Source organism: Lissotriton vulgaris, chromosome 3_1 (assembly GCF_964263255.1).
Source record: "Lissotriton vulgaris chromosome 3_1, aLisVul1.2, whole genome shotgun sequence".
Lineage (NCBI taxonomy): Eukaryota > Metazoa > Chordata > Amphibia > Caudata > Salamandridae > Lissotriton > Lissotriton vulgaris.
In genome coordinates, this window is record NC_141689.1 from 1,893,125,458 (window position 1) to 1,893,147,841 (window position 22,384).

Sequence of the window (22,384 nt, forward strand, 5' to 3'; positions counted from 1 at the left end):
GCCTACTCTCTTTGACCCTCTCTGTCCGATCTTTATCTCTTCTTGCCCTGCCCCTCTTCTCTTTAATCTGACTGTTCCATCTCCCTGCCCCAAGCCACCCACCTCACTCCGCTTTAAGGTCTTTATTCTACCTGTCTCCACACTCGGAGATATGTATCTTCTTCCTTAGTATCTTCAGTTTTCATTTCCTTCTAAAGCTCTTTCTTCTCTTCAGACGGCTTTTACAACTCGCTGCCCCTCTCAGCCCTCCCTACTCCCAGGAGCTCAGATGTTACCTGTGGCTTTTCTTCTCTCTGTCACTGCCTCCTTGTTGGGGTTGAGACATTAGACCCCTCTAATAGGGTGCCCCCAAGCAGCGGTCTGATGTCCCATGGGCAGAGGTGATGCCGACCCAGGGCCGGAGGGCAGTAGGTTTTTGCAATGGGAGGAGTGAGGTCTGAGTGAGGGACAGGGCTGAATTGATAGGGAAGAGAAGGCGAAGCCTCTTGGTCAGAGGGTGAGTGGGGGGTCAAAGGGTAAATGTAGTAAACAGACTCTGGACAGCAGTAGGTCAACTTAAGCAAGGAGGGAAGGGACCTTCCGTGATAGGACGTTTTTACTTTCGGGGATTGCAGACGGTGTGCCCATCTCCCATTAGGGAGATTGGTTTACACGGCTTCTGAGGTTATTCAGAGTTTTAAGGAAGCGGGAAATGGCAGTGCCACTTTAGTGCAGTTAGCTAGCGGTGGTGACGCATCCCGTTCTTCATTTTTACACATTCTCCATGAAAAGGATATTATAGATTCCCATTCTCCGGCCTTGAAATAAATGTTTTTGACCTAAGTTTTTGGAACGTCGTCCATTTACGGTGCCGCTGAATCTGGGACGGAAGAAGACTGTTGTTCACAGCCTCGAAGGAGTGTGTTTTGCCAGACGGGAGCTCTGCGGTGAGCAGGACCCGGAGTGGGCCCCTTTGGGGGGGGGACACCTGTCTACAGAAGAGCCGAGTGTTCACCCCATTGGACTGGATAGTGTGAGTGGACCCTGCAGCCAAGGACAGATCAAGGGCCCAATGCGTTTGGGCCCTTCAGGAGAGCTGGACAACAGTTGCCCCCTGTCGACGACGGCGGTGGACCACCAAGGCTTTCCAATGGCATCTTATGTGGATAACAGCTTCCGGCAGGCAGTGATGAAGAACCCAGCGGACAGGAGCCAGCAGGTACTTGATTAGGGCCTCTCACACATTCACTGTCTCACACACGCCCTCTCTGCCACTCTGCCTAAACTGATGTACCGATGCCCGTTAAATGTAAATGTCACAAGTGTTGTTATACTATTAAGAATCCGCAATCCAAGAAGCACTCAGTTTCCACGTGTGCTCTCCAGCCTTTGTGAATTTTGTTGATGTTCTTTTTATTTTGTTTGTGGAGACGAACTGTCTGGGTTCAGGCTGGTTTAATAGTGTGATACCTCGTTATAAAATGGAATTTTGTCACTCCTACTACTTTAGAGGTCTTACTTGGCCTCCGCAAGCGGTGCTTGATCCTGGCACCTCCATCTTTAAGACTTACCGCAAGTGTCTGTGGCATCTTTGTGAACTTAACTCGGTTGTGCAGATGAAGTTTCTTTCTGACAGCAGCAGAGAGCGAGCGAGGTCAGTGTTGTTCTGCAGTCACCCAGCCACTTGCCTTTCGTCATTGCCCCTTTGCTTGTTCCTGCTTAGCATTTTGTACAGTTTGACTTTGGTGATTTTTTGTTGTTGTTGCTCATTTTCCTACGAGTCACTCCCTGTGTCCCCAGAGCACGATGTAAAGGCAGTTTCCCTCCTGACTGGGTCCTGAACCTCTTTTGAATCACACCTTTATATATTTCAACTTTTCTTCCCACTGGCTGATTTGTGATTATAAGTGGTATGCCATGGTTGGCACATTTTTACTCCTGAATGGTGACATTCTGTGTCTCTGACGCCAAGTGCTGAAACGATTACCTTTTGTAGTATCCCAGTGCCTTTCCCTTTGTATGTTGGAAGGCATTGCAGAGTTAAATCAGATATCAGTCAGTACCTGATACTGCAGCATTTGTATCTTCTTGTGAATTTCAGACTCTGCTTTTTTTCCTGTGTAGACGAAAGGGCCTTGGGACTGTCTGACGAAATACTCACCCGTTCATCAGACTTCTACAGGCATGTCCACTTTTTCGTGTTGCGTTGCCGCCCCCACCAACCCGAGTCCCCATGCTCACCTAGTGTGCCATTCAGGAGAAGGGTAACAGCCTCCACCCTCAGCCTACATCCTCCTGAGTTGGTCCTTCAGTAATTCATGCTTGAGTACCAAGGCAAGTAAGATGACAGGTGAATTTGGGATCAACTGAGATGAGAAAAGGATCAATTGCATTGGTAATAAGAACTCGTAGGCTTCTCAGCGCTTTAGTAGCTCTGACCATTACAGAGGTCTAACGCACTACATTTTTCAACTTCAGAATACCGTCATATGGTGGTGGAAAAAACTTTTAAGCCCAGCCTTCACTGCTTGTCTCTTTACTGATTTCTGAGAGAATCCTAATAAGTAACCAATAATTAGTCCATATGTGGATCCATCTTTATTTCCTCAACCATAACTCAGACCACGTAGACCATCACTTTCTCTTTGGTTTCTATACCAGCTGTTTTTGGTTCATGTTTTCTGCAGTGAGATTCTGAGTGGAAAAAAGCCTTTTTCTGTTCCGTTTGGAATGGGCTGTCCGTGACTTCATTGCATTTCCAGTGTTAAGTTCTGTAAAAGGCTTAAAACACACCTTTAATACAGACCATCAGTTCTTTGTGTTCATAGCTTCCCATTTCTCTATACCTTTTTTGCCAGCGCCAGGAAACCTCTTGGGCATCTCAGCATTTTACAAAAGCTACTGCACCATAAAATACCATTTCAGCTCCTTATGCCTCAGTTGGTCAAGCATGAGCTTCGAAGTGCAGAGTAGTATGGGCGCGGAAGTGTGGGTACCTCATAGTGAATGTAGGGGACTTCCCCCAAAGTTACTATTCGTAGGAGTAAACTAGCAGATTTGCATATCCCAAAGCATCACTCTTAAGGCAGTGCCTCCTGGGTCTGTGATAGGCGATTGGCACTTAACAACTACAAAAAGATCCTCTTCATTTGTGGAATTTGCACACTAGAAACTATGCTAATCCTGCCTTTACGAAGTTCTGCTTGAGTTATTGGTTTTTTCAAGATGTCTGTCTAACTTGTGTACCAGGTTGATTGGGACTGAATATTGTTAATGTTAAAATGTATTCTCAGGTGCAGGTTGCTCACAGTAAAGAACCTTTTCCTGTGTTCCAGTAGGAGACCATAAGGTCTGCTTTGCCATAGTCGAGGCCACATTATGTACTTTGAAGATGTTATATTTGATAGGAAGTCATCGAGTGATGGGAGGGATCCCTTAACATGAGCATCACAGACGGAGAATATAACTAATTACAAAACTGGTTTATATAGACTTGCGTACTGAGGATCAATAACCAGACAGTTGTATTAAGGATGCCATTGAGGGCCTCTTTGAGGCCTTTCTTCTCGTGGGATGCACAGTGCCCTCCCCATCACGCCTACCTTTGATCATTTTACTATGTACAGAGCATGTCACTTGCAGTTGGCTTGTGCAGTATATGAATCAGACCTAGTCGAAAAAAAGGTGCAATGATTAACAACTTGTTTTGGGAAATAAATGTAACCTCCGTTCTGTCTTTTAATGAGTCGGTTCCTGCAAGTTGGAATGTATTTCAGTACCAGGAATAAAAGCAACATGATAGAAAGTAAAATACACTACAATTCAATTGTGATCTGACGAAACAGCCCAGACCGAAAAGACAGGTTGCAGAAGGTGCGACACATCTGGTGTGCAAGTGTAATTGCCTTCAAAGCTAGGTCATAGAAGGTGGAGAGAGTTCAAGGGTCACGGTGCCTACAGCAGGGACCTGTGTACAATCCGACGTCATCGGTCGGATATTTCGTGTGTTAAATGAACCTTTGAACTTTCCAATGCTGATTGGTTAACCAGCTTTAGTTGTGATAGTACTGCTGTGCTGGTAAAGCAGGCCGAGTCCCAAGTGTGGTATATGCCTGTAGAAAGAATTGATGGTTCATCAAATGGTACTCAGACTCTCAGAGTATTCCGCAGGATGGTCAAAATGATCCTATTTAAACCTGTGTAATTTCTCCCTATAAGATCAGAGTAATGTTCAGGTAGCAGTGTGGGCGGGTCATATAACTGACATGCATTAACTATTCAGGCTGCGTGGTTATTCTCATTGGAACCACCTTTGTGCCCTAATATGTTTTTCTTGAGGCACAAAAGGAATAAGGGAATACCCCAGTAACTTTTTTTGTGATCTAAATTTAAGATAGACTTTGAAACTGAGCAGGGCCAGTATCTGGGTGTTTTAATGAGTGCACAGTCTGCTGTCTGCAGTTGGTTAACTCGCCCGTTGACAGGTGGCTCATTCTTGTGTCTTTCTTTTGAGGAGCTGCAGGGGTTTAAGACCATAAACTGCAACAGCTGATACCGTGCATCTGTTTCAATATTCCACATCTTTTCCAACTTGGCCCCATCTCTACACAGCAGGGATAATCGACACCAGGAAATATTTAGAGCAGCCTTCTGTGTTCTCATACGGCAGGGTTCTCGCTATGATTTGCGTGTTGCGTTCTGTTATTTTTACTTTGGTTGGGATTTCTAGGTGTTTTTCTTGGTTCCAGGAGTGGTGGCGTAAGCAGAAAACAGGCAAATGGTGATGCAGACATGTTAAAAGGGGCTATTTTTTGCTGTTTTTTGGTTTGCTTTGTTATAAGGCTGTGTGTTATTGTTTGATTACTCCATGCTGTCACCTCCCTTTCCAGTCTTCAGATTCCATGAAAGCCAGTCTTATTCCATAATGATTGAATGGTCCCAAGTACACCAAATTAGATGTTTGCCATGTGTGTTTGGTGAATTCAGATTCCACAGCACTCACAGTGTGTGGGTGAGTTTGCTGCAACTCCAGGGAGGATTGGTGTTTCTCGAAAATGAGGTCTTCTTTTAACAAAGCCTCTTCTTTGACTATTAAAAGGATTTTCTTGAAAAAAGGAAAAATAAATTAATTTCCCTATCTGCCCGTACGCAGCTTAATTTCCCCATAAATATATATTTTAATATTGTCTTGTTCACATTTTTTTACAAATGTTTTACAGTGAGTGGTGTCAAATATATTATCGTGATGTAATCTAAATCTGATGTCTCTTAGTGGGGCCATCTAACTAGTTGACACCCCAGAACATGGCTTGATAAACAGCATTATTAAACAAAGCCTTCATCACCAGATGAAGTGTAGACTATTTCATATTTCTCTCCAGTCTGTCAGATCGGGCTCTGGTTTAGGATCTTAGTAAGGAAATTCCGATGCACACAACTTGGTATGTGTGATATGATTGATTACAAACAACGTAGCAAGGATGGAGACGTACAAATGTGTTCTTATTGTGTCGTTTTATTGGAATGCATATAGTTGGAACAAGAGACCAGCCGACACGTGTTTCGTCAAGAAGGATGATAACCCGTGACTCTTCAGGGCTGTAGACGGGTCGTGAAAGGAGGTGTCGGGGGACCGGTGATAATTCCAACCCGGTCCTGGTCGGGTTTGTCAAGGCAGACGGCACTTCAAGAGTGCGCGGTCTTCACCGCACCCGGCGAAAACCGATACCGATGATACACTGATCTCCAAACATATTAAGTGCTAAACACCACTGCCACCGGACACGGCATTACCCGCCGCCGTCGCAGCTTGTGATCACTTCAAAATTTTGACCCAGAAACTCTACGCGCACATACATATGTGTGGATTGATGTGTAGTAAAACTATACTTACCAATATGTTTTTACCTTCCCCATATTTTGTTTCGGTATGTGAGAACAGAACATTAAAGACTTAATATTCTGATGCCACAGCTCACAGCGATGGTTCTCCACCATGTCTGATTCAAGGAAAGAGGATTTTATAGCCGAAAATCAGCAAGAAATAAGTGTTTGTAGCTGCTGATCAACGATCCGTGTCCACACAGTGTTGCCTGGTAATGATACTTTTCAGGGCCTCCCGCGAAGATCCCTAAGACTGTGTTGATGCTGAGTAAATTCGCATTAGTGGTGTAAATACGTTTAAAGGACTGTTTAAGCTGTAGGTTAAACTGGACTGACTCAGCCAACCATTGGCTAGCATGGAGATTTTAGTGTCCTACGAGTTCTTTAAAGTGTCCGTCCTATTGACTTGTTAGTTTGCTTGAGTTCATGGAGACTAAATATGTCTTATTTTTTATTTTATATTTTATTTTACAGAGTTTTATATAGCGCAAACTTGAACCAAATCGGGTATCAGAGTGCTTTGCATAGCACCAGTTGCATTACATGAGGACACATTCATTTTTGTTAGGCACGGGGAGATTAAGTGATTTGCCCAGAATCACAGGATGTTCAGCGTCATTGCTGAGACTCAAACCCAGTTCTCCAGATTCAACGTAGACCGCCCTAGCCGTTAGGTCAACTCCTCTCCCTTATGCATGTTTTTTGCTTTTTATGTCCTCTTTTGGTTATGGAAAGTGGAGGGCACTAGGTCAGCTTAAGTAACAGGTTACTAGTAAATAAGTTATCATGTGTACACATCTGTCAATGTACCCAGGAATCCGTGATGAAGTGAGCTGGACTTTATACCTCACAGGTGCGCCCTGGAAGAAGGGAAGATATTTCTTTCTGTAGCCAGACATGTCCCACTCAGTATGCGACTCATCATAGTTAAATAGTAAAGGATTTGGGGTCAATATGGGGTCAATTGCTAGATCTATCTCACATGATGTTGTACTATCCTCAGCCATTTATTGAACTGGTTTTGAAATTGAATCATTCGGTACCTAGCAACAGCATCCTCACATGTGAATGGGGGTGGGGTGGCAGTTTGTGGGTTAGGGTAATTGGCAGCTAGACAGCAATAGGAGTGTCCCCCCGAGGAAGCGGGCAGAGATTGGGATGAAGGAAGGAAAGTTGAGGGGGCCAGGACATCCCCACTAAAGGGATCGGTGATAGTGTAGGAGACTGCCACAGACCGAGAGGTGCCGAGAGAATGAAGGGACAACTCCTGGAATGCATCCAGTGGAGAGACAGATAAGGAGAGAAGACAGGCTGTGAGACAGACATCAATCAGTTAAGGTGATAAGATAATAAAGAGAGAGTGATTCTGCAGACTAGTAATAGAAAGGCACGAATAAGAAAAAACAAAGAAATGCCTGCTGGAATTGAAAAATGAGACTGATGCTGTCAATTAGTGACAGCATGAGTGCCGCTGCAGCGTCCGTGAGTGGTCTAGTACGTCATCAAAGACACCATTTTGAATAAGGCTATGAATTGTTGTGTCTTCCTGATGTCAGCGTGGCTGCCTATGGAACAAGTGGCACACCCTACCAAGTTACTGACAGCTAACACTTGAGCTTAGGGTGAGCAATCTGTTTGCAAGTACTTGTAAATGCTGGCGTTGCCGAGAAGGCATTTTCTTTTGGAGCCATTAATGTGTATTGATTTATTTGTTTGTATACCTTCCATCAACTTCCTCTTTCACCTTTGTGCAAAAGGGCTTATGTTTGCTGATTTTTATTATTTTTCTGTAGTGGCATTAGATGTTCTAAAATCCACATTCTGATGTTGTCTCACCCTGAAGTAAGCTGCATTGGACATTTCTAGTCTGAACATTACCTGACCTGGTAGTGGATGAACAGACACTGGTTCCCAGAGAGAGTATTTTGCCAGCTCCATCACGTTCTCACAAAACTGTACCTTTTGTTGCCTCCAGAGTTGCTGAGGGTGGTATTCTCAGTTTGACCCTCATTTTGTTTCCTTTCATATGCTCCCATTGTCAGCTTGATGCATAGTCCGTTCTCGCTCACTCACAACAGCCCTCAACCACGTGGGACAAACAAAGGCCAACAAAGATCAGCAAAAACAAGTCCAAGCATGCAAACCTAAATCCTCTTTGTGCCCTTGGGATCACACCGTTGACTCTTAGCAGTACAGGGCACACACTGATAAGAGATGATGAATAGGTGGAGCATATCTAAATATTGTGTATAGGATATTGAATCCCACATGCAAACGTCAGCTATCTTTTACAGCAGGATCCTATAGAGGAAGAGCGCTTGAGGCCTCGCACAGGATTTGGGAAGCGCTCTCGTGTAGCGGTGTCCCATCTCCCAGTCAGCAACATATGTATTTGTGGAACCTGGGCGTTTCGGGGGTAATCTTGGCTCTTAGGGCTGGCAAGCGGGTGTTTAGAGAACCCTTTTCTGGGCCTGAACTAAATGCCAGCCCAGCTTGCTCGTCTTCCTTATTTATTTATTTATTTATTTATTATGCAATTTGTATCGCGCAATCAAAAAGATCAGAATTTGCAGAGCACCACTACAGGTATGCGCGTACAAAGAGGTGGGTCTTTAAGGCAGATCTAAAAGCTTGGAGAGTGGGGAGAGACCTTACTTCAAGAGGGAGAGCATTCCACAATTTGGGGCCAGATTGGAAAAGGCCTTGCCCCCCCATCTGGTCTTCCTGACACGGGGCACGGAAAGAAGAAGTTTATATGAGGAACGGAGGTTCCTGCCAGGATTGTAGTGAGACAGGATAGATCCAATGCCAGTAGGGCTGGTTTTAGCTAAAGCTTTATAGACCATACACATGGACTTAAAGAGGATACGGTCCACGACGGGAAGCCAGTGGAGCTGCTTCCGGGCATCGGTGGCAGAGGCACGTCGAGGTAGATCGAGAACAAATCTCGCTGCTGCGTTCTGGACCACCTGCAGGCATTGTAGCTGACTTTTATTCAGTCCAGCATACAGCGCATTGCAATAGTCCAGACGAGAGCCCAGAAAGTGCGACGGCCAATTGCTTTCTTGCCTGAAGGGAAAGATAGTGCCTGATTTTTCTTAGTATGTGGATGATCCCCCAACAGGTCGATACAGTCCTGTTGACCTGTTGGCACATACTAAGGGTGGGATCGATCATAACCCCCAGATTTTTAGCTGAGGAGGTGGGATCGGGGCAGGCACCCAATGAGTCCGGCCACCACTCAGCAGACCAGATCTCTTCCCTTCCTCCAAACACCATCACCTCAGTCTTCTCCCCGTTCAGTTTTAATGAATTGTGAATCATCCATTGGCCGACTGCCTCCATGCAAGATCTGAAATTGGCGGCAGATGACGTAACTGACTGGGAGAGAGACGAGGATCTGGGTGTCATCCGCATAGGAGACTACCCACCAGAGATGCCATGGTGCAGGATTTGGGAAGGAAAGGTACAAAATTGCCTTTTTTGTGTGACATGAAAGTATGACACTGCCGTTTTCTTAGAGCTCATACTACCCGCAGACATTAATGTTACCCCTTAAATGAGGAGGTGGAGCTCTGCCAGTCGGAGAATGGGTTGCCGTTCAACTCAGTTTCTAACAGTTCAGGGCCAGGGGGACAGCGTAGCGGTCTGAAGCGACTACAGTGAAATTTAAGACTCCATTAATCAAAAAAATAAATAAGCGACACAAAACGTCATATAAATACCAAAGAGTATAACCCAGCGTGTTTGCCTGTGAATGCATTAAGGTTTATTTTGCTTAAGTGGTGAGTCGCAGGTTTTCTCTCCACTCCCACCCTGGAATACAGGACATCTCCTCTGTAAACACACTATAGATGCGTGTAAGCATAACATATTTTGTAGGATTATTTCCATATTTATTGCGGTTTTCTTTTGTTCACAGCAGTGCTTGATCCTTCCTTGGTTTAGTGTTTCTAACCACGTTTCGGTTTCCTTGCTGAATGGCATTGTCTACTTATTTCACACTTTTCCTTTTTTGTGAGCTTTCTTTGTTTATGCAAGGTGCGTCCAGTATCGAGTGTGTGCTCTGTGCCTGGACTCCTTGATAACCCTTACATCCCCTTGGTTAGTTCCATGGAGGCCCTGATTTTATGGTGTCCATTTACGCCTTTTTCTTACTTTTTTGTTATTTATCGTAAACTCTTGGTTTGACGTAGGTGTTTTGTGCACAGTCTGCATGTGGCCAAAAACTGATCGACTGATGCGGCGTTGGTGAGAATACTGTAGGCCTTGGGTATCCCTGTGTCGAGTGCTCCAATAGGACATAGATTGATGCAGTGCCCTAGTCCATCTGTGTACAGCTGAGCCACATCAATACAAAAATCCATAAAGGTGCGCTATTTATAGAGTGCTGAAATCAAGACCGCTACTGCGCCTACCTGGACACTATCGGCACAGGTCCACACACGTCACCGACAGCTGCTTTACCAATCAAGGGGTGGCCGTCAAGGACGGAGAAGATGCGGAGCCCTCGCAGGGGAGTGACAACCTAACATAGAAAGAAAATAAGTCCCCCCTCATTTTCAGGCAGATTAATATCTGAAGCAGCTTTTGTTTGCCGCCATTATCTAGCACTAGTTTTCAAAGCATTGTGGGGAATTGCTCCGCGCACTGTGAAAATGCATAGCAGGAAGCGACATGGGCGACCCTCATGTTTTTTGTTTGTAACTGGACGAGACTGTATAGGATGGATATTTATAGTGTGGTGAGCAGAGCCAGTGCTTTCTCAAGGCTCAAGGGAAGAGATTCTGGGCTGTAGAATGTCCGATTGAAAGTAACGGGCTCCTGTCTGGTTTGCAGCTCTGTGTGCGATTCCACATGTCTTGGAGACACCAAAGCGCATGTTGATTGGGTCAACATTACATGGTGTGTTATCTTGATTGGCTGAAGCAAGTAAGGGGGGTTCACTAAATAAGGGATGTGCTGCTTATTTGTTTCAATTAGAAATGAGCTGTCAGAGTGATAACATCACCCGGGTGAAGCCAATTTAAGAGGCTCACAACCATCTTCCCCCACCTTTACAGTACACAGTTAGGAACTTGCTGCTTTGTGACGCATTCTTTGTGATCGCCTTCATCTGACCTGTTTTTTTTTTTCTTGGCTTGTGGCATGTTAAAATCATGTTTTATGTTTATATTGTATGTGTGCAGGGTTTACTATGCTATTTATTGGCATTCTTGAGTGTGAAGAGGGGTATGACTCACTAGGGGCAAAGCCGCGAGTGGATTATGAAATAGGAAATTTTACTCTGTGCATCTGCATATATGGTTTATGACCTGGCATTTTTTGTGTGTATTTGTTAAAAAATACTTCATCAAAACCAGGATGACAGGGAGTTAAATTGTGCGGTAAAGGGAATCATATTGAAGCAGCCTTGTGACAATTAGAAGATTTGTTTGACTAAGCATAATAATTGAGGTATGTAATCTGTGAGGCAGTAAACAGGGTTTTTTCATGTCAGCTTTGCTGTACTGTGGTAAATAACCTCGAGTTGACTGTTGCACTGTAGTAGTTAATGTGTGAACATAACTTTATTAGTGTAGTTGCGCCAAATAACAGACATCATTGGGTAATGTTTATTTTCACTGACTGGGTACACATATATAGTGTGTGTATATGTGTGTGTATATATATATATATATATATATATATATATATATATATATATATATATATATAATATAGCATATTTTACAGGTACTGTGAAATACGGCTTTCACAATCCTAATTACAGTCCTCCAAACATCACTGCAGAGCTTTGTCAATGCTGGGGACCACTATGCGTATGCAGCAAGGTTATCTAAGTTATGTGGAAAGAGGCAGATCATGCTGAACGTTCTCCGATAGTATTCTTTTTATTCATTTGAGCTAGAAAGCTTTTCATGTGAAATCTTCGAAGTATGCTTCAAACACTGTCAGTACATAATTATGTGACAAACACAGCAGCCACAAAATTACATAAATCCAGCGCCCTCACAATCATCCAATGTTTTATCAACAATTTATTCTTGCCTCATACACCTAAACATTCTTAATCCAGTCGGTGCTTATTGTAACTTTTAGTTCCAACAAAACTGCCATTTCAAGCCATGTATGTACCCCAGAATAAACATGTACGAGGCAAAGTACATAACAGTGACGTAGTAGGGTTCTATATTACCATCTATAGGCAATATTCGGTTATATTACACAGATAACTGTTAATAGTCTGTCTTTGTGCTTCATATTTGGGTGCTTTTTATTGTGCAAAATGTAGTAATGCAATTCTTTAAAAAACATATGTCACTGTTCCCTGTCAAACATGGATTTCATCAACCTAATGAACCACCCCCGCCACCCCCACCCCCACCCCCCATCACTCTGCAGAGCTTCATCACTGTCGAGGTCAATAGGACCAAATTATAAAGCCAGGTTGCCAAAATTTTCCAAAAAAATGCACATTATCAAGAACCTTCCCTGGAAGTATTGTTTTTATCCATTTGAGCTAAAAACATTTTTTTTGGTGAAATTTGCAAATTTTACAAATTAAGTGGCAGATATGATAAATCCTTGATTGTGTGGTAAACATTGCTGCTACAGAATCTTGTAACTACAAGACCTTGATCAGGGGACCTGTGATTAAGGCCCTGTGACCGAAATGCTTTGGATTGTGTTCTGTGAGTTCTTTCAGGAATTAAATCACTTTGCAGCGGACCATAAGTGTGTGTTTTGTTCCCGCTTTGGGGGCCGACGCTCTGCAAAAGGGATGTCGCAATAGCTTCTGATTTGCCATTGTTTTTGTTTATTATGGTAGCGCTGTCAATTGTACGGCGGGCCAGCTCTTTTCCCTACTCAGAATGAGGGAGTGCGCTGTGATTTGTGTGGCACTAATTCTGTGCTTTATTTACCGGTCTTTATTTATGCAGTGGAAAGTCATCACTTTCTGGGTGGACTTTTAGCACGTTTTGCTCATTTACAGAATTCCATGGGGCTACGGGCCAGTCTGAGGTGGCTGCCAGAAATTTAGAACCATCGTTTTGTACATTTTGGCGGTTGATGCTGGTGAAACATGTGATCCCATCTACATCATTTAGTAGCCATCTGCGGTAGCAAAACATGGTCAGTGGTTCGAAACAATACTTAAGAAAACACATCTTTTGCCTTCAATGCGTAGAATGCCATGGGAATCTTTTTTTCTTTGGGATCCCTTTCGCGGTCATCATGAAGTAATTGCTAACTTGGGCACTAGCTTTTTGACATTGATGAAAAGTTGGCAGGCGGTTTGATTCTTGATGTGGTGGATTGGAGCCTGAAGCAGTGATACTCTCCATTTACTTGATAATACATGTTTTCAGGATCTGTGGACAGCCTGTGCGTTGATGTGTCCTCGTGTTGCTGTACAAGTAAAAAGAGGGCTTCTAACTCCTCATGGGAGTGGTCGGTTGCTTAGCTTTTACCATTGTTAATCAGTGTCTTGGCTTATTATTGTTCAAATTCATACTATTTTTTGTGTGCCACTTATTCATCTTTGACCTACAATATTTACTGTTTGTATTGATTACATCACCACAGGAGGCATGGCTAGGTCAGCTCTGGTAGGATTCTGATGTATGTTTTATCTACAGTTCTGCTGCATGTGTCTCAGCTTCTTGCGCTTTCTTACTGGTCGGTGTAGTAAATACAAGGAGGCTTCTTGATGATCAGTCCAGTTTATTCCAAGGAGACAGCTTACACAACCACCACGAACAGATGCACAGCTGTAACTGATCTTAATAGAACACTACACTCCCAAGGATCCCTAAGAATCCTCAGGCAGTAAGAACCAAAACAATTCTGAATGGAACATAGGAAGGGAAGTACAAGGATGAGAAGAGAGTGAAGCACAGAATAGAATACTACACACCTTCCCCCCTAAAAAAAAACAAAAAAAAAAGGCAAAAAAAAAACTTAAAGGTAGTAATCATGCAACTTTACAGGAGTATGCTTTACACGAATGCTTTTCCTAAGAGAGGAATTATCATCATTAGAAGTCATAGGACAAGGTATGGGAACATTTCCAGTAACATGGTCATTGACATGGCTAGAGGGTGGTTCATTGATCAGATTGCTGTTATCAGTCATGGATGTACTGCAGTTATTAGGTACAGAAACAACAGGATCAACAGTCTGGTTCTCAGAGTCAAAAGAGTTAAACAAAGGAGAAAAAGATGCATCATTTTGATCACACAAAGTTTTAGCAGTGGTCAAGTCATTAGAAGAGGATGGTGCAGAGTAGGGTTCCACATTAGAAGAATTTGAACCTTTACACAGAGAAATCCTTCTAAAATTCCATATTTTCCCATCCTCAACTCTCACAGCCTTTGAAAATACTTCAATAACCTTGCAAGGGTCTGACCACTTATTCCACTTATTGTCAAAAGCCCTGCCTAATTTCACGCGGACAAAGTCACCCACCCTGACCTTCTGACCGGAGCTTTTAGTGGACAAGAAATTGGCTTTCATTTTTTCCTGATACTTCAAAACTCTGTCCTTAACACAAGCAGGATCTACAGAAGGATCGACCGGTAATTTAACTTTCATCCACCAAGGCAGAAGTTTGGAGCCAGGCTTTCTGCCTCTAAGCAATTCAAAGGGTGAAAACCCTGTAACGGAGTTAGGTGAGGTGCGGTAAGACAGTAAGGTGGAACGCAGGGTTTTTTTCCAGTCTAGATTGCTCTTAATAGCCAGCTGAATAGACTCTTTGATGACACGGTTAAAGCGTTCCGTCTGACCATTGGCTTGTGGATTATAATTCGACACCCTTTTGTGCACGATGCCGCACCTCTGGATAAATGACAAAAATTCTTTGCTTATAAATTGCGGGCCATTGTCTGACACTATCTCCGCGGGAATTCCTTCCCTGCAGAAAACCTCATCAAGAAATTGGATAATTTGAGTGGAACCAACTTTGTCGACAATTTTTAGTTCTGGCCACTTAGAAAAATAATCGATAAGGACCAGACCAAACACATTTTGTTGGGAAAACAAGTTAAGAGGTCCAATTATGTCAATGCCCAATCTCTTCCAGGGGCAAGGGACAAATTCAATAGGAGAAGTGGTAACAGACAAAGGTTTAACTGTTTTGTCACTTTTGTCGCAAGGGGAACACGAACGAACCCATTTGTCGACCATTCTGTCTACACCTGGCCACCAGTAGAATTCGCGTATGCGTCTTTTGGTGCCAGACATGCCCATATGGCCTTCATGGGCCATGGAAATAATTCTTTCCCTCAAAGAAGTGGGAGGAATAATTTTGTCACCACGAAACACAAACCCTTGGTCAAACATAAGTTCATCATTTACCTTGAAAAAGGAAAGAATGTCCTCAGATAAGTATCGCTCATGAGGCCAACCATACTGTAAGTGTCTGGTTAAAGAAGCAAGGTCAGAATCATTTGCCATAGCTTCCCTCCACTCTATTTCGGAGATGCTAGGGGAAACACCAGCTGGACCACAGTCGTTGACATCATCAATATTAGAAACAACATCAGATTCATTGTACCAACCAGCAGAAAAAATGGAATTGACCAAAGGCAACCTGGACATGCAGTCGGCGTGCACATTTAACCGCCCAGGAACATATTCAACAGTACATTGGAATTCTTGCAATTTGGCTGCAAGGCGTGCTAGGCGCGCTGTTAAAGTCCTGCCACCACCAGCTGCCAGCATATTGATTAGAGGTTTGTGATCTGTTCTTAAACAAAATCTGGTTCCCCAAAGAAATTGCCTGAAATGTTCAGAGGCCCAGGTGCAAGCTAGTAGCTCTTTTTCAATTGTGGAGTAGTTAAACTCAGCGCCTCGCAAGGTTCTTGAAGCATATGACACAACGTACTCTTCGCCCTTGTCTTTTTGCATTAAGACTGAACCTAAGCCAACGTTGCTCGCATCCACACACACTATGCATTCTTCCTCTAGATCAAAAGGTCTTAGGAAAGGAGCACTAATAATTTCTTGTTTAAGTAATTCAAAAGCATGCTGCTGATCATTATTCCACAAAAACTTTACATCCTTCTTCAATAACACCCTGAGAGGATGAACCTTGGAAGCATAATCTTTAACAAATTTACTATAGAATTCTGTGAGACCAAGAAAAGAAACAAGTTGATCTTTGTTCAAGGGAGCAGGGGCTTCGGATATACTCTTGATGTGGTTGAGTTTTGGTTTGATCCCCAGAGCTGAAATCTCATGGCCGAGGTATTCGACCTGACTCTGTCTGAATTTACATTTCGATAATTTAAGTGTGAGCCCATAATCTTGTATACTTTTTAAAACTTTAACCAAGTTTTTATCGTGGTCCTCAAAATTTTTTCCGTGTATTAGGATGTCGTCCTGGAAAGCGATTGCACCCTCACATCCTTCCAAAACTGTCTTCATAAGGCGTTGGAAGACGGAAGCAGCACTAGCTAGGCCGAAAGGCATACGACAGTACTGAAATAAACCCTCAGGTGTAATGAAAGTGGTTAGGAATTTAGAGTCTTCGTGTAAAATTACCTGATGGTAAGCGCTGGTTAGATCAAGTGTGGAAAAAACACAGGCGCCAGAGAGAGTGGAAATGAGCTCGTGTATGTTGGGTAAAGGATGTCTGTCAATCCAGATCTCCTTGTTTAAGCTGCGGAGATCTACACACAGACGAAGCTCGCCGTTGCTTTTAAGGGATAAAACAACGGGCGAAACCCATGGGGATGACTCAACTGGTTCGATGATCTTTTTGGAAACTAAATCAGATAAAATTAATTTTAATTTATCACGGTAGGCCAAGGGTACATTTCTGACTCTATGTCGGACAGGAACAGCAGATTCCTTAAGGATAATGCGGTGTTTGAAATTAGCGAAAACTCCCAAATTATCATTGAAAATGCATGGAAAATCTTTTTTTAGTTGGAAGATAAAGTCATTTTCCGGAGGAACTACATATACGGGAGGAGAAGCATTAGGATCGAGTTTGATTCCTAAATCAAACTGATGGGGCCAGCATAAGATAGATGCCCCTTTCGAGGAGACGTATACCTTCCCCCTGGTAGTTCTATCTTTAAACCTGATTTCTGCCCACATATAACCTTCAAGGCCTATCCTTTTCCCTGTATACCCTCCAGGATGTATGTCAGGTGGTAAAAGTTCTTTTGAGGACCAAAATTTGTCAAAAACATCTTTGCCAATTATGGTGTACCAAGCACATGAGTCAATAAGCATGGAGATTTCTACACCATTAATAAGAATAATGTCACTAGGAAAGCCTTTGCACTCGGTATCACCAACACACAACATTGTATTAATTTCAGAAGGTTGTTCACAGTCATCATACTCCTCATGTGATAAGAAATTAATTTTCTGGGTGGATTTGCACATTTTTGTAAAATGACCAGACTTTTTGCATTTGACACAAATTTTGTTCCAAGCAGGACACCCTTTATAATTACCCACATGGTCATTAGCACCACATCTATAACAAATTATAGGAGGCCTTCTTTGGAAGGATCTATTGTCCCTGCCAAAGTTGTCCCTTCTAGTGGTATTATAGGTAGGTTTCCTGTAATTTGGGGGGTTTCTGATCAAGGAAACCTCCGGAATAGTTACCTTAGTTTTGGTTTCATGGCCTCTTATTTCGTTAACAAACAATTCCGATTGCTCAATACCTTTTGCAATGTTTAGGACAGCGTTAAGAGAGGACTCAGTGCCCATCCACAACCGTTCCTGTATCTTTTTACTTTTAGTACGCATCATGATTTGGTCCCTTAAAACTTGATCAAAATCAATAGTTTCAAAGGAACAAGAACTAGCTAGAGTGCGTAGAGCTGCTACATAGGTTTCTATGGATTCATCTTCTTTTTGAATTCTAGAATAGAATTTAAAACGTTCCATCACGGTATTGATTTTCCTGCCAAATCTGATGCTTAATTGTTTAACAACAACATCAAAAACATTTACATCACCAGCACCAGTATTGTCAATAGGTGGTAAACTTTCCAATTCCTTGAGACCGGCACCCCCTAGACAATTTTTTAGCAAGGCGAGTTTCCTTTTGGGAGAACAACCGTCTTCTTCTACCACATCTACATAAGCTAAGAAGGTTGGATACCAAAGATCCCATTCTACTTTGGGATCACCTGCAGAAGGTAGGAAATGTGTGGGTGAAGTTATGTTGTTCGACATTTTTTTTTTAAAATATTGTTAAAATACCCAAAAGAAAGAACAATAGAAATGAAGTCACAGTTGTATGGTTACATAAATATGGTTATATAAATTGTCAAAAACACATTAGTATAACAATAGTATCGACATTTAGAGTACCTTCTTGAGAATGAATGTGCTTAATACAGTTTCCTCGTGACAAAACAATAGGCAGGAAATAAATTGCGGAGGGTAATGTTCAAACATACACATATAACTGTGGTAAAAATCGATCGGGTGGTTAAATTATATAGATAGTTGTGGCGTTGAAAGAATTGAGAAAACGGGGCTCGGATCGGCGTTTGTTGCTATGGTGATCCAAGATGGCCGCTGGAACGCAGCGCTGTACGTGAAAGGAGAGCGCTGATCGATGACGTAGATACGCGCAGAGGAAGCGTGTAGAGATGACGCGTCTGATCCAAGAGAACGGTGAGGAAATTCCGGCAGCGAGTGCAGCGCACGCGAAGATGCAGGTGAGTCTCGTGTGCTTTTAAAAGATGCGCTTGAGTAAAAAGACCGTAGAAAATGTCCAAAAGTTCCACGAAAGCACAGCTGAAAGCAAATTTCACACGGGAAATAGATGAAGTGAAAAATGAGATGAAAATCTCGGGATTGTGAGCGCGGACCGCTCGAAGGCTCAGATTAAAATGTAAAATACAGAGAAACAGCCGCAGGTGCAATCAAGGCACGTCAAATAAGGAATGCTGCCGCTGGTGTTATAATTTAACACATAAGAATTTTTAAAGAGTACCTTAAGAAAGTTCACGCTGCAAACGGTGAACGCTGTCTCCAAACTGGATTTTCTTCTTTTTTTTTTTGAGAAAAAAAAAAATAAGTGAAGAATAAATACGGGTCCTGTTGAGCTTCAGGCTTGATATCCCGCTCGTCGCCAGAATATGTAGTAAATACAAGGAGGCTTCTTGATGATCAGTCCAGTTTATTCCAAGGAGACAGCTTACACAACCACCACGAACAGATGCACAGCTGTAACTGATCTTAATAGAACACTACACTCCCAAGGATCCCTAAGAATCCTCAGGCAGTAAGAACCAAAACAATTCTGAATGGAACATAGGAAGGGAAGTACAAGGATGAGAAGAGAGTGAAGCACAGAATAGAATACTACAGTCGGCAACATTAAGTTCACAGTGAAATTTTAAACTTCCTTCCTCCAAGTAAATAAGTAATGTGATTCTGGTTTAAATATAGATTTTCTTCATTTCTTAGTTTACTACCATTTGTGGGCATAAAGGTTTGTCCTCTCCAATATGATTTAGCATTACCCTTTCCTCTGGTCCACGTTTTGTTTTTCTATCTTTAGGGTCTGTAGATCGGTGATCTACCAGAGCAGAAGCAAAAGTGCCAATTCCACAAACCTGTAGATCATCTGGTTTCCTGTACCTTTTGAAAAGGTTAGTCATTTGGAGAAAAGCACAAAAACAGTCTGTTTCACGGTCTTCCTTATAACAGCCTCAATATCCTTTTCCACAGACCAACTCTTTTAGCAAAGTCAGACAAGCCATTCTTCCTCAGTGACCAGTCCTCTTCGCTCTTTTTGTTGCAACTCCCTCTATTTATATTCCCACCCCCCTCTGTTTTTATTCCCTCCATATGAAATCTGTTACTTGAATATGCTCGAAGGTTTGGTATCCTAAGATCTCCAGTGTGGAGGGGGGGGGGGGGGGAATAGAAAGACCAACCATATAAAACCTGGAGCAAGTGGTAGCCTGGAAGACCACTTTTCTGTGTGCTATAAAAGCAGGCGTTTTTATTGAAAGTAGACAATTAAACTAAAACAAAATGGTAATCTTGTGGCTGGTTCCCAAAGTCTTTCTTCAGATCCACTCCCATGGAAAATATTTTTCACTTTATACTTCCAACAAGAATCCCAAGAGGTAATTATGATTCTTTTTTTACACCCAGGAGTAAGGGTTGTCTGTACTTGGCACAATTGATCACCTCAGTGAGTCTGAAAAGTGTTTTTGCATATTATTTTTTATTTTATTTCCGCCTGGATTTTTCCCCTAGTGGAGATAACCCTTCCCTTGACTTTGGTCAAATTTGGGAGTTTTCACTTACTATTCACACCCTGCAAATATAGTTTCTCCGACCTCGTAATACATTTAGAAGTATTTTCGGAGTGGGAATGACATTGCAGATTGTTTGTTGGTATCCACAAACTACACATGTATGCGTGTTCTGTGCATTGTCTATAGCCACTCCTCCTCCTCACCAATAACTACTTTGCCATCCCTAAAATTGTGACAGTAGATTTTCTGCTCTCACAGGGGCACTTTACAGCCGTTAATTTCTATTTTCTCTGCATAGAAATTAAAATGCTTTTGTATGAATTGGGTTATCTGTGAACAGAGATGGCATTCAAACATTGTAGCCAGACAAAGTAGTAACATAGCAAAGCCGCCTTGCAAAAACATTTTTGTGTTAAATAACATGTTGCTTCCTCTGTTTCAATAAATAACTTTCAAATGGAAACTACCTTTTAGACCGTGAACTATAGCGAACCGCTTCACAAACGACATTTGTAACTGTATAAGCTTAGTGAAAGCTCTGTAAGAACAAAAATTAAGAACTCCGTTGTAAATGCTGCAAGAATATAGGGAAACTTTCAAAATGAGAATTAGTAGTGCCGTTTTTTTTCAATTTCATTAACAGTTTTTCAGAACTATCCGTAACCTCTGTTGGGTGCATTGCTGACCTTTGTGTTGGGTACCACTCAACTATTAGAACACTTTGTGAATATCTTTATTTTGGCATGACTTTCACAGCCACCCAATGGGCAACGACATGACCTCAACTAGATAGTATTTTGTATGCAGTCTTAACACTTCATATCCACTTGCCCACCTCCTTCCTTTTACTAGGAAAGGAAAGATGTCCCCTCTACCCTTTCAACCCCACGTGACTCGAACTGGCTGGGCAAGAAGTTGGAATTCTTTAGAGGTTTAAATGTCTTATGTTTGGAAAACCTTTAGGTAGAGTTTTTAAAATGTGTCCTTCCCCATGTATTTGGTTTAAATTCCACATCCAACTGAAGGCCCGGGAAACTATTATTCCTTGGTGTCCTGGTGGTCCTTGTTGGAACAAGTGGTCTATGAGTAGGCCATAAATCGCCAACATTTTTTGATGCAAAAAATGGACATCAGTTCATCTATATATGGGGTAGCAGAAGTGACATGCTCCCTTGCACCCCAGAGACATTACAGAGTTTCCCCATTGTGGGATTCTTAGTCATTCAACCACAACCTGTGTGCTGCTAGTATTTTCCGTTGTCAATCCTGTCAAAAAAATCCAGGATGCACCAATTTTGGAAAAAGTTGTGTGCCTTTAAGAGCTCATGAATTGTATAGTTTTTTGGTTTCGTCTGCACAGCACTTACAAAATCTCTCTGCCCATTACTTACATTTACTTGCCATTAGTTGGCCCTGACACCACTCTCTCTTCCTTGCTTCTCATTGGTCAGCAAATCCTTCTTCCCCTTCAGTTCTTCCAGTCTTTAGTGGAGCTTGGGTGAAGTACATTTTCCTGCCTGTGGCCAGTATCCTTCCACTGGCCGCCCACTTGCAGAGATACTTTTTAAAAACATTTCAAACTAGCACTCCATCAGAGTGTACAGGTTTCAAGGCCCTCTCGGTCCCTCCTCATCCCTTCCATTCACCGCCTGATCTTGTTACTTCCCTTATTCTGCTTCGTCCTTGCATGCCCCTCCCACCTTGTCCTTGTATGCCTCCTCCCTCCCACCATGCCCACTCCCTTCCACCCCATCCCTCTTTGTCCTTGTATCTCCCTTGCCCTCACTATTGACTTACAAAAAAATGTATATTTTTTTATGCAAAATTAATTTAAAGTACAGCACTTGAAAGCCGAAGTTCATTTAATGCATCTGTCATCTACATACAATGCCTTCCTTTATGCATCTATATACCTTCCATTTACTCATTGATCTATATATTTATTACTTTTCTTCTAATTCAGCATATCCAATGCATTACCCTATTCTTCCCCTTGTACCACTATTAATGTAACCTCTACCACAACTCTGACTCATCTCAAACCTCTTTCTACTACTCTTTCCAATGCACTACCCTGTTTCTCACCCAATACCTCTATTGATATGTCCTCTACCTCCACTCTCATTCATCCCAAACCCATACCAATACTATGAACCCCAAAATAACCCTACTCGACACCTCCTAGGGGCAGTATTCCGATCCCCCAAAACAAGCCTTTCTAAACCCATCCATCTGACTCTTCCCCCTCCACCTCCCTATTACTCATC

At 42.6% G+C, this 22,384-nt stretch overlaps 1 protein-coding gene across 13 annotated transcripts in view; it reads left to right on the forward strand.

The window, feature by feature from the left end:
• Positions 1–417: 417 nt before the first annotated feature.
• RAPGEF2 (Rap guanine nucleotide exchange factor 2) overlaps positions 418–22,384 on the forward strand; it is a 924,668-nt gene continuing 902,701 nt past the window's right edge. For all 13 annotated transcript variants that reach the window (XM_086962364.1, XM_086962365.1, XM_086962376.1 and 10 more), the window contains exon 1: positions 418–1,198. In XM_086962364.1, coding sequence (XP_086818490.1) covers positions 1,052–1,198 — 147 coding nt within the window. In that variant the 5' untranslated portion in view covers positions 418–1,051. The remainder of the gene's footprint in view (positions 1,199–22,384) is intronic.